Here is a 12,707-nt window from a genome sequence, read left to right as displayed (position 1 = left end):
TCCCACAGCCTTCCTATCCTTCTTCCCCCCAAAGGAGACCATTTACACCATTATTTGCATACATGCTCCTCCCAGGGCACTGAGAGATTATAGATTGTGCATATCCAGCCAATTTTCTATGTTGATTTATAGAAGTGCTAAAGGTGTGTGTGCTGTGTCATTGTTTGAAGGTTAACAGCAGCACAGTGGCCCACACTGGCCTTGTAAATGAGTGAGGAAGAATGATGTGATGGATCTAGTTTCATGCTTTTAGCCCCCAACCTTGTACAATTTTCTCTTAATAACTACTAACAGGGCATCTTTCCCAAGAAGGAATGAAGAAGTTCTCTATGTGTTGTATACAGACAAGTTGCTTATGTACATTTGTACACAATGGTGTACTGAGTTTAATTATGGTCCCTCATCACTTACAGTATGGAAAGCTGGCATGTATGACTGCCTTTACGTTACTGAATATTACTGAGAATCCCGTTATCAGTATGCACATGCAGTATGCACCCAAAGTGTTTAAAGGCATTTATATAATAGAATTTTTTTTAATTCCAACACATTTACTTGGTGCATGTGAGTTTCTTTGTCACAGCTACAAAGCATTATAATAGTTTGACCAAAAGTTGATATTTTGAAACACTTTAGCATTTACAGTAGTTGTTCCAAATGATTGTGCTTTTTATGCAGAATCATTTTTTATGGTTGGCTTTTAACATTTTCCCTACACTAGGAATAATTTTCGAGTGAATTAGTGTTTTTGCTGGACTTGGTTGAAAGTCATTTTATTTTAGCTGCTTCTGAAACATACAGTACTGTGCAAAAGTCTTGAGCCACCTCTCATTTCTTGACATTTGGCTTCCAAGGACCAGGCTTTCTTGTATTTTTTTTTTTTTTTAAATGGTAAATTAATTTTCCAGGCTTTCTAAAGGTCATTCAAACTTTTTCTTACCTGGTCATTTTCAGAGGAATGTTTGTCTTTTTGTTTTGTTTTTTTGGGCAACTTCCCACTGACCTATGACTCTTTCAAGCATAAAACTGAGAATTTTAAATGGTGTCTTTAGGCTCTTTGTTCACATCGTTTTTAGCTGAAATTTTTAGTCAGAAATTGTCTGGGTAGCAAGGAGCCATCCTTCAGGAAGGGGAATAAAGAAGAAAAGGCTGAGGTAATAAGAGCTGGACTGAAAATCAATGATAAGAGTTCCTATGGAGTAATTCATCCAAATTTGAAATCTTTGGGTAAAATCAGTATTTAGTTAGCCAACATTTAAAGAAGAGCTTTGAATGTCCTTTAAGAAGCTTGGAGAACTATTCCTGGATACTGTTTTTGTTTTGTTTTTGTTTTTGTTTTTTTAAAGTGACAAGACAGCTTGGTTAAGGGATTTCAGGCTATGCTGAAAAATAAAGGTGGCTGATTCCAAACACATACATAAATAATTATAAGCTTGTTAGAATTGTACAAAGTATTTCATTTTTATCTAAATGAGAGCTCATGGATTCACTCATAAATGCTAAATGGTTCCATTTATCTCCAACAAAATGTATTTTGAAAGTATTTCCAACTATAATTATTATTTTTAATTGTCAGGTCTCCAAAAAAGTTGTCTGATTATAATCCTAATCCTTTTTAAAATGTCTACTTGAGCATGACACAGCTTTTAACAGTCACCCTATGAATTATTCATGTCAAAGTGTATTTACTCAAATTACATTATATCACATTTGATGCCTTTTTAGTTGTGCTTGTCATCTTTGTTTATGAAAAGGGAACACTCACTGTGAAGTGAATAACATTAGTTTTATTGTGCTCTCTGTTTGACTGTTTTTCCTTTAGACAACCACAACTACTGTGAACATAGTTGTTACTGATGTCAATGATAATGACCCAAAGTTTGACCTCACCATACCTTCAAATTTTTCTGTGCGAGAAGAAGAGGCCAACTTGTTTGTAGGACGAGTAAGGGTAAGTGTAATGTCCCTCTGTTCTTGCCTTGTAAATCTGATGTGTTCTGTTCATTGTTGCATGTCCTCATATTTTAAAGGAACACTGATACAAGACACTGGTTAACACGTCTGCTTGACAGATGAAAGATTCCGAGGTTTTCTCAGTCACTGCCTTCTACATGTTTTGTTTTTTGACTAAATTTGAACTAGATGGACAATTTCTAAACAGTTTCTAAACAATGGCCTCATATGGATAGAAAAAGGTTTACAGATTTACCCAGCAACCACTTTAGAAAATCTCCACGTACATAAAATTTGTTATATCAGTTTTTTTGTAATTGCTCATACAAAAAAAGAATCTTGCCTCCAAAGGTAAATAGGCATAACCAGATCAGTGACATTTGTCATTTGTCAGGATATTCACATTTCATATCAAGCAACCCTTCACATTTTTAGTGCGTGTGGAAATGGGCTGCTGCTAAATGTTTGGAGTTTATGACGTGTGAAATGCGACAAAAGGACATATGAACGAAGTTTGGTGTCTGGATGCAGTAGAGCTCCCTTCAGTCTTACTCCCAAGTATTTCCTCACAAATGCAGCCAGCAGCTAGATTAAAGCTTAGTCCACCACACTGACTTTTCCTCAGCTGGCTGCATGCCAGTTTGAGTTGAGGCTGCGCCTTTGTGACTGAAAAGAAAAGTACATTAAAGTACTTAGCGCTACAAAATCCTGCTCTCCATGCGCATGCACGCAGAGACACCACAGATTTCCCTTGTACTAGCCCATAGCAACTGATCGAGAGCGTATTGGGGCATTTTGTTGAGTGCAACACTGTTAAAGCTGCAGAAATTGCAGGGAAAAAAAGAATAGTCATTCTTATATAATGTGATGTTTTTAATGTTAGTCATTTTGGTGATATTTGGTCACATTTCTCATATGTTACACTCCATCAGGCAAAATCCTGAAAAGTCAGTAAGATTCATCATTAAAGGAGACCTGCTGTTCTTTTATACGTACTTACTCACAATAGTGTAGTATCTTATATTACAAAGTCCTGAAAATCTATTTTTTAACAACTGGCAACCAATTACAAGAAGCCTGAATAAAAGGAAAGAGGAAGTGACTTAAAATGGTCCATATAGTTGACAAATTGAGGGGCTCCATCAAGGTCTTGTATGAAAAACAAATAAATAAAAAATCTTTTTGCTATAGCAGTCCAAAAATAAAAACATAGACTTGGAATTTAGGTGAAATTTTTAAACAAGTGTATGCTGAAATACAATTCTTAAATCATTTTTCAACATTCTTCGAAATCCAATACCACTTTTAAATTCTGCAGGCTTGCACTGCTAGATGATATAGAACAGATGATATAGTGCTGCTCCAGTTTGTTAATGGCAAACTACATAAATACATTTCTGGATTGACAACTGATAGTTCTCTGATTGAGAAATGTCTGCTTAAGGATTAAAGCTTCCAGATATTTATAATTTAGTCCTAAGATAGTTGTCTAAATATTGGCTAAAATGTTAGTCCTAAAGTATTATTTCTATGTCCACCTTAAGCCTGTGTGTAGGAAATCCCTTTGCTTTTTCTCGTTTATCTCCTTGGTTTAATCCCGTCACGGAGGAGTGACATTTTACTTATTTTCTGTGGAAGGAGCATGTATTTGCATTTTTGGAGATCTTGCTCACTGAACATTATTTGAGCGAACATGCCCTTCAGGATGAGGGGCCTAAATAAACTCTGTCTGTAACGCAGATAGCGCAATTGTTAATTTTCTTCTCTTTTTTGTATTACATTAGGAGTCGTGTCTAAAGTAGTATTTGTTATTGCAGGAAAAGTGCAAATGCGTATATAATGATAACTGTGGGCTTTTAGCTTAAAATATAAATCACCACATTTCAGCAAAATGACATGTGCCATTTGCATTCCAGTTGACAAGAGGTGCAATAATAGATACCTTCATCACATTTGATATTAACCTTTTTAGCCACTTGGAATCATCAGTAATGTACAGCAGCAAGCATGAATACATTAGATAGAAATATGCAGGAGAACATTGTTTAACTGTGTGAGGTCAAAAGAAATTGAACAAAAATAATAGGTGGCTTGGTGTTTAATAATAGAGTTTATCTTAGATGAAAATGAATTTAGCTTCTGGCAGTTCGATACCTCTGCTGCATTGAGTTCATACACTGCGATGACACATGACATCTTGGCAAAGAAAATGGAAAAGAAGGGCAAAACAAATCTTACCATCCAGGGCATTGTCACTTAACATACATCGCTTAAACATTTCTCTATGTTTCATCATCTATCCTGACACACCAACCAATGTTTAGTAACTTGCAGCTTTCTTTCAGAAAACCTAGAAAACATCTTGTGATGTGGAGATTTTGTAGAAGCCTTGTACTGTGTGCATGTCTATAACTGTCTTGCGGAACAAATGCTCTCCTATCAAATCAGTAACCCACAGCTTACTGTCACATAATGTGCTAAGTGATAGAGGAGGGAAGGGTGGGATGCTGACTGCTGGCATAAGGCTTATTTGTTTCAACTGAAGTATTTCACATTCAAATCTGATTTCCACCAATAAAATTGGTTCGGTTTTCCTGTACTACTTTGAATTCACCTGTAGGAAGAAAGTTACAATCCAGCCAGCCACAAAGCTTTAGGCAATTGCCAACAGTGGAGATGATTGCAGTGGAAATGCATAATGCTGTTAAGTATCTTATTGCTAGCCTTAAAGCATTTTGGATTATCGTTAGAGTAATTGGAGCTGGTTCCCACCTGTTCTTATTTTGTACACACTCATATAGACTGCAGATGATTTACCAGGTTATCACAACTGACAGCTTTGCCGGTTATGCTAATAGAGCCGTTTGTTCTGTGACTTACAAATCCTAACCATATAAGCCCATTCTATTTGCTCTTAGCAGGGAGTCATAATCTGAGCACGCAAATGACTGGAGGACAGATAGATTAGCGCTTGTGTCGCACACATCATGGAGGCATCATGAGAAATTGTTGCTAATTGGACAAGCTGTTGAAGATTTTTTACCACACAGATTCCTTGATAAAGTGAGTCTGATTGTTCGAGACATCTGAAAGAGATGCTACGCAGCTCTTTACTCTCCTCAAAAACACCCCTTAAGATTTTGTTGAGATGAAGACATCAGTGCTTGAATTTATTTTTAAAAATACTGTAGAGGACAGAGAACAGAAAAAAATAAGTGCAATAGAAGGGGGCAATTCAGAATGAATTTTAGGTTTCAACATTAATGATCCAGAACAAAAACAAAAAATAAATAAATCTACTAGACCCACACCAGCAGAGCACAAAGTAGACTCATTTCCCTTGTACTATATTAGAGGTCTGCGTGGGTCTGTTCTTTAAAACCCACCTACTCAAGCTGTTTTTGTGCTGAAGCCACCTGTACCTGCAGGATCATCTATTGCTCTCAGAGTCACTATATAGAGCCTGCCCACGAGCTCACAATTTAAAACTCGCAAGTTAGATTACTAAGAAATGCTGTCCAAATGTGTCCCCACAGAAACTGCTTCAGTGTGAAGAAAACTCATCATCTGGATCATATAATGTAATGCTGAGGTTGGAGTGGGTCTTGAAAACAGATACATAGCCATTAATATCCCAAATGCTAATTTAATGTAATGTTTTGTCATCTGTAACTTTAAATATACATATGCAACTCTGCAGTTCCCTGAAAAAAGCTGTTTCCTCCCTCAATTTCCACAGACTGTAAATATTTCAGATACTTTACTTAGTTGGGTTTTTGTTCTTGTTTTTTAAATATAGCCGCTGCTTTTATAGACACGGGCATATGTAATGACCCATGATTGGCTCTGTGGTATTTATTTGAACCCTGCATGATCATAATGGCATCACAGTAGCATTCCTTTGGGTCTTTAGTTCTCTGATAATTATTGTAATAATAATAATTTTTTTTTTTTTTAAAGGAAAACCTCTGCATCTCAGTTATATAATCAGCTCTTTACATGATGTATTTGATGAATATTTCTCTCTTGGAGTATTGATATATGTAAATGGTTTCTCGTTGTTTCCCACAGGTTTTTCTAAAGCAGCTTCAGGAATGAAAAGAAGTGTATTGATTGCATTTCATTGATGGCTCATTTAGCATAATATTAACTGCTTCCACCATTAAAATGTGGTAACTCGCTTTGGGTTTTGCGGCGTTTAATGTTAATTGTTTGAAATCAGCAAGAACAAAGGCTGCAAGTGTCAGAGATCAAATAACCCATGCGAGGTCAAAGAAAAGACTTCAATTTATGTGGGCGAGCCGCCTAGATATTATGATTCTCTGCATTTCTGCACTGAATAAACAAAGATAAGCATTAATCTTCCCATAACTGAGCCCTCTGATCATTTTATTTTTTTCCCAGGCCACAGATCCAGATGCAGGCGCTAATGGCCAGGTGCGCTACCGGATCGTGAATCATCCCGACTTGTTTACAATAAGCGCTAATGGAAGCATCTACACACGAGTGCCACTTGATCGGGAGTCAAGAAGTCAGTATGACTTGGTGGTTGAAGCCTCGGATGAGGCAGTAGACCCGCGACGGACCTCTTTCACTGTCTCAGTCCAGGTCACGGATATCGATGACAACAGCCCGGTGTTCTCCCAGCAGACTTATGTGGTGAATGTGCCTGAGAACAGCCCTGTGGGAACTGTAGTCCTGCAGCTAAGTGTAAGAACTTGATGTCCAAGCGATTTTCACTAAATGTCTCCTTTCCCCTGATGTATGGTACAGGTGTTTGTGTTAAAAAGGCTTTTGGAATCTTTTAACTTCAAGAGCTCGCAATTTAGCAGTTTAAAATGTCAAATGCTTCCAGACAGAGGCAATTATGCAGCCAGCAACATACATAATCTTTTATGCAGTGCGGTGACAGCTCTCTGCGCTTTTTTTTTTTTAGAATAAAACTGAAAACATCCTCAAATCGTTGGCTTCAGAAGAGAATTGTTTTTTGATCCTTCACAACCAATGTTAATAGAATGTTTATTGTTTGTTGTGAAAGAAATTGAGAAAAACGTTTTCTTTTTTTTTTTTTCAATTGGTGTAATCTGTCTTTGGCATCGCTTCAACCCTGTCAAACAGCAGTGCATTTGTTTGCGCCGAAGTGTAGTGTCGAAAAACCCGGTGCACGAGGAGCAAACGCGAGCAGAGGGGCGAGTAATTGCTGGGATATTGTGAGTGACATCTCCCAGACGGGGATAAAGCTTGAGGGGGAGGGGGAGAAGAAGGGCAGGTGGGGGCCGAGGTCGAAGGGTGTGAGTGACAGTGGCACTGTGACACCATTAATCTCCTAGACGACACATTAACTCTGAGCGCACCAGGGTGGTTGGCAAAATACCTAAATAGCACAGGTGAGATAGAACAGAACAGAGTCTGTCTTAGTTTTTTTTTTAATCTCACACAAAAAGAAAGAAAAAGTGACTAAGATAAACTATATTGTATCAGATAGCTATGTATGTGGGTTCCTCAGTGCATATGTCTGTCTTCCCCTGAGGATGCAACCTATCAACTTTGAAGGTGTTCATAAAGGAATTTTTGTTTTTCAGATTTTCAAGACATTGGCCCTTTAGCAATAATCTTAAATGTTGTATTTCCACAGTTAAACTTACTTTAGTGTGTGTGTGTGTGTGTGTGTGTGTGTGTTAGTGTTTTCGTGCAGATGAGCATGTTTAAGTGCAGACCACACTTGGGACTCTCAATTCTGTCAGCTCTGAGGGTGTTAGCAATGCTATGAGAGTAACAAGAGTTCATTTCACGGCAAATTTTGATTTAGTTTTAGTCATAATATATGGCATCTGAATTGTATTAGTTTTAGTTGACTAAATATCATAAGGTTATGCTAGAAATAATAAATATAAAGTGTAAAGTTTTTCCTTAACATTAAATGCAAAATGTGTCCTTATGTCAACTCTTCTCTTCCTCTCAGCGTTGGCATTTTGTTGCTTTTGTGAAAAACAGGAAGCACAGGAGAAACAAGGTCACAAACATTCATGGTCTTAATACTCAAAGATTTCCGTTCGCCTCAGCTGCGCTTTGTGTTTACTCTTACTTAACAAATGTAATAACTCTTAAGTCTTCTTTTTGCTTATGAGTGAAATACTGCGTAAGTGGCTAATGAATCCCCCAAAAACATGTCCTGCATTATGCTGCATCTAATATATCTCCTATTGAAGCAGCCATCGCTCTACTTTGCAATTTGTGATTTAATGCAATGAGTTCTCCATAGTGATTTAATTTAATCAGTGTCTGATTAATGACTGATCCAAGTAGCTCCTACACTGTAAAAAAAAAAGGGGCATCACCATTCGTTGTCTATGGCCTATGCTTACCAGCTTATATGAAAGGTTCTGATTTTGAAATTATAATGTTAGGCTCGTCCTCTCTCCTCTTTCATCACCTTACTTTCTCCAGTGTTAATGCTTTCCTTTCCTCCTTCTCCTCCTAGGCGGTAGACTTAGATCTCTTCTCCAATGTCACTTATCGGATCAAGACTGAATCAGCCAGGCAGCTGTTTTCCCTGAACCCTGTAACAGGGGTGTTAGCTGTACTGCAGACCCTGGACTTCGATTCCCTGGCTTCTTACACATTCCAGGTAGAAGCTGTAAACCAAGGAGGGGTCATGCCTCCTGGGCAAGCTACTGTCACAGTCCACATCATGGTAGGAGCCTCCAGATAACTTGTCTACTAAACCCTCCTGTGTGTTATTCTCCTTTCATCTTCCCGCACTGTCCCTCCGGATGTGCAGCACTGGCAGTGAATATGTAGTGAATTGTTAGCATAGTTTTACATTAGTAATAGCTTGCATAAGCCACAATTCAAAAGGGGATTGGAGAATAGAGACACATTACAGTATTGTACCTGCACTGCTTTGTGATGTTAAATTCAATTTAATGCCATTTATTGCAAACGCGACTGTATTCCCTTTGTAAACCACGTTTTGGCCTCCTGACCTGCTCGTCCTCTCAGCATCACCGGAAGGGGAAAAAAAAGAATTGATGGATATGTGTTTCTGTCTGGCACACAGTGCTATCCCTGACTTGAATGACTCATTAACTTTGTGACAGCAATTATGTCAGGTTTTTCAGGAGCTTGTGTTCCCTTCCCAGCCTTTCAAGAGATTAACAGCTGAATCCCAACGAAAGGATTAGACACCTTGTATTGTGATACTGTTCATGTGTGTATGCGTGTGTTAATGGTCGTGCGTTTTAACTCTGAGGTATTCTTCAAAATGTGTTCACATTTATCTCTGTGTATGAATTCGGTCCACCCACAGTGACTGTCTCCAAGTCTGTAGAGTTAAGCTTTTGATATTCCACAGAATGAAAGCAAGTGCCTATCCAGCAGGCTCACCACATGGTCTGCCAACCTGTAGAGTGACTTTGTCCTCTGATAAGGAAAAGCTTTGTTGCATTCTTTTTGCTGTCACCCAGGAATGGTGTTTGATAGGATAAACATTGCACAGCTACTGATATCAAAGCAGCGACTGCTATTTCAAATGGCGGATATGAGTTAGAATGAGTCTAATGGATTCATACAGGCTTCCAGGGAACTAGGGATGGAGATAGAGTTGATTCCACTGATTTTACTTCCTTCCCCGTGTAACACACCCGGAGAGTTATTTGAAGTCATCTATGTTTGATTTTTTCCCTTGTATTGTTTTGTTATTGCCTCCTTTATCATATACTTTGCTGTGATGGATTAACTGCTTTCCTTGTGCTGCTGTTTTGAGTCTCCCAAAGTTTTTCCTTTTGTTTTTAACTTCATAAATGCACGTGTTTGTATGCGTGTGTGTGGCAAAAGTGTCGCATGTACTCTACACGTACATGTAGCACATACATATGTGCAGACACGGCTTCCTTGTGAACACTTGCAGCACAAGGATCAGACTTTGTTGTTCAAAGCAAGGGCTGTATCATAGATTTTCTGCTAGGAAACACTAAACCTGTGTATAGATCAAAGGGAGACTGCTCTCCACCACTGAGCTTATAGAACACATACTGTTGCCCATGGCTCAGCCAAAACAGAGGAAAGTAAAGAGAAAATTCAGGAGAAGGAAACATCAGGCTCCAGTAGTTATAATAGAGTTAAGCTATTCCTGAGAGAAATGTGAATGGCTTACTGAGTTTTTCATTTTCACACAGCAAAGCAAGGTTTGCATAGTTGACAAGATTTTCTTTCTTTGCAGACTCAAACATAGTAGAGCTTTGCTGTGCATTGTTAACTAGGAGAAGGTGATTAAAGCTGTGCTGTTATGATGACACTCTCACGTGTTCTAGGGAGCAATTAATAACTGAATGCTGATAAAACAGTTTTCTTTTTTTAAAATTTCTAAATGTTGGAACACAGATACTAGCCTGAAAGCTCAGCATACACATACACATTTACATAATGATCTGATTAAATATTATTGTTATTAAACTAAATTTTGCCATCATCTGTTATTCTCATCATTTGCTAGTGACAGTAAATGTTTTGTACCTATCCACTGTTAGCAGGTCCTGTAATGTTATCTAACAAAGGTAGTGGCTATTTCATTAATTAGTTAGAGTTAGTTTCTTTTGCCTTCCAAACTGCTTCCAAACATATTATTAATTCACCATGCAAACAGCATTAGAAAACATAGTGGTGATAGAATATTGCTGAATTCATTTGACCCTTTCTATTCCCTTCTGCCTTACTCTATTAATACATGAAGTAAAAATACGTTTTTTGTTTTTTTTTACTGATACCTGATGTGCTTTTTTATTATTAACCTTTATTTAACCAGGAAAAGTCCCATTGAGATTAAAAACCTCTTTTGCAAGGGAGTCCTGGCCAAGAGGCGACAACACGTTGAAATTACAAAGTTACATACATATTATAAATAACAATTACATTTTAAAAACATTTTTCTCTGGCTCTCTCAATCTGGACTTAAAAGCATTTAATGAAATAAGATCTGCTATCTTCCAGTCTTTTTGCATCATGTTCCATGTGAAAGGGGCAGCATAAGTAAAAGCCCTCTTTCCCAGTTCAGTTCTGGCAAATGGAACATTGAGCAATAAAAGATCGCTTGAACGCAGGCTGTAAGAAACAGTACTTCTCCGTGTGAGCAGATCGCAAATGTAGGTGGGCATTTGTCCAAGCAGGGCCTTATAAATAAAGATGCACCAGTGAGCAAACCTCCTGGAGGACAACGAAGGCCATCCCACTCGAGCGTACAGATCACAACAATGGGTCAAGGCCCTACAGTTTGTAATAAACCGTAAGGAGGCATGATAAACTGAGTCAATCTTATGAAGACACTGGGCGGAAGCATTCATGTACAGCAGATCACCATAATCTAAAACAGATAAAAATGTAGCATTTACAAGACGCTTTTTTGTCTCAAAAGAAAAGCAAAATTTGTTTCGAAAGAAAAATCCCAATTTTAGTTTGAGTTTTTTCACAAGATTGTCTATGTGAGGTTTAAAGGTCAGAGAATCATCAATTAAAAAGCCAAGATATTTATACGTATGCACCACTTCTATGAGGTTTCCCTCAAGAGTGGACATATGAACATATGAACTGCAATGTTTAGGTAAACAATGGCACTAAGATATTAACTGATCTGTGTTTCATTTCAGGACATGAATAATTTCTCCCCCATTTTTAAGCAAGACCTGTATAAAGGCATGGTGGCACCCAATGCAGAGAAAGGAACAGTCATTACCACAGTTTATGCTGAGGACCAAGACCCACCAGTGAGTACTGTTTGAAAAATGCTGTGCACATGTTATGATTAAGATATGCAACAGTGGAGAAAGAGATGAAAGGGGGGTGGGGGGCTTTGATTGATGATTTCAGACCTACATGTGTCTGTCAGAATGTCATTTCACATGATGCATTTAAAAGATGTTTTCAGGACCTCAGTGCTCTTATTAGAATTGCAGTGCTGTGTGAAAGTTTATTCCAAACCAACTCTAACTGCAAGGTGTGCATCTCCATTTGTATGAGTCATTCACTCGCCTCAGAGTGTCAGATTTCCTCAAACTTCTTTGCCTCACTATCTGAGCAGGATCTGTTGGGAGCTGTCTTAATATAGTCTGAAATCCAAGGAACATTACTCCATGCAGAAAAGAAATTGTGACAACCGGGGGAGACTGGAAATGTGTAGATAGTACAGTTTTTATGAATTCTTGTCTTAGTATTATTTAGCTGAGAAAATCTTCATATTTTATTGGACTTGGTCACCCAGCAGTGTTCTCGACTGCACTGGTTTATTCCTCTTGGCTTTTATGTGTGATTTTTATATTTAAAGCAACATTATCAAATTACTTCAGTGATCAAATTTGATTATTGATTTATCTTTAAAAACTTTCAGAGTCAAAAATAGAAATCTGAATTTCCTAGCGACCTCCTCGCCATGTGCTAGTCGTGTCCAGCTCTGGATGTTTTTTGGAAAGCAAACTTGATGCTTCTTATTAATAGCACAGCCGCTGGTCGGATCTCACCAGGTCTGAAGAATCTTGCATTCTCTCTGCAGCATGTAAGCACAGAGATACTGATTCCTGTCAGTGCCAGCTGTAGGTGGTTGAGCATCTCAAGAATGTCACAGATTGCACATCTTACCTTTCCTCCCAGAGAAAACACTCCCACATCCTGGGTTTCTGTCTCTCAGGAGGTACACCTGTCCATCAGATAGTTGATAGTGAACTCCTAAAATCCAAACCCTGTGTATCATCATTTGTAAAATGAAG

The 12,707-nt window shown here is 38.1% G+C and overlaps 1 protein-coding gene across 1 annotated transcript in view; it reads left to right on the top strand.

Moving 5' to 3' along the window:
• Nucleotides 1-12,707, top strand: part of LOC146560997 (protocadherin-15-like) — a 170,716-nt gene that overhangs the window by 101,422 nt on the left and 56,587 nt on the right. Inside the window, exons 19-22 of the mRNA XM_085296662.1 lie at nt 1,823-1,951; nt 6,358-6,663; nt 8,435-8,647; nt 11,595-11,711. Coding sequence (XP_085152788.1) covers nt 1,823-1,951; nt 6,358-6,663; nt 8,435-8,647; nt 11,595-11,711 — 765 coding nt within the window. The remainder of the gene's footprint in view (nt 1-1,822; nt 1,952-6,357; nt 6,664-8,434; nt 8,648-11,594; nt 11,712-12,707) is intronic.

This window comes from Mchenga conophoros, linkage group LG13 (assembly GCF_057382185.1).
Source record: "Mchenga conophoros isolate Kocher_MC1m ecotype Shallow Benthic linkage group LG13, M_conophoros_male_GT1.1, whole genome shotgun sequence".
Classification (NCBI taxonomy): Eukaryota; Metazoa; Chordata; class Actinopteri; order Cichliformes; family Cichlidae; genus Mchenga; species Mchenga conophoros.
The sequence above is the reverse complement of the archived record's forward strand: the minus strand, read 5'-3'. Positions and strand labels throughout refer to the sequence as shown.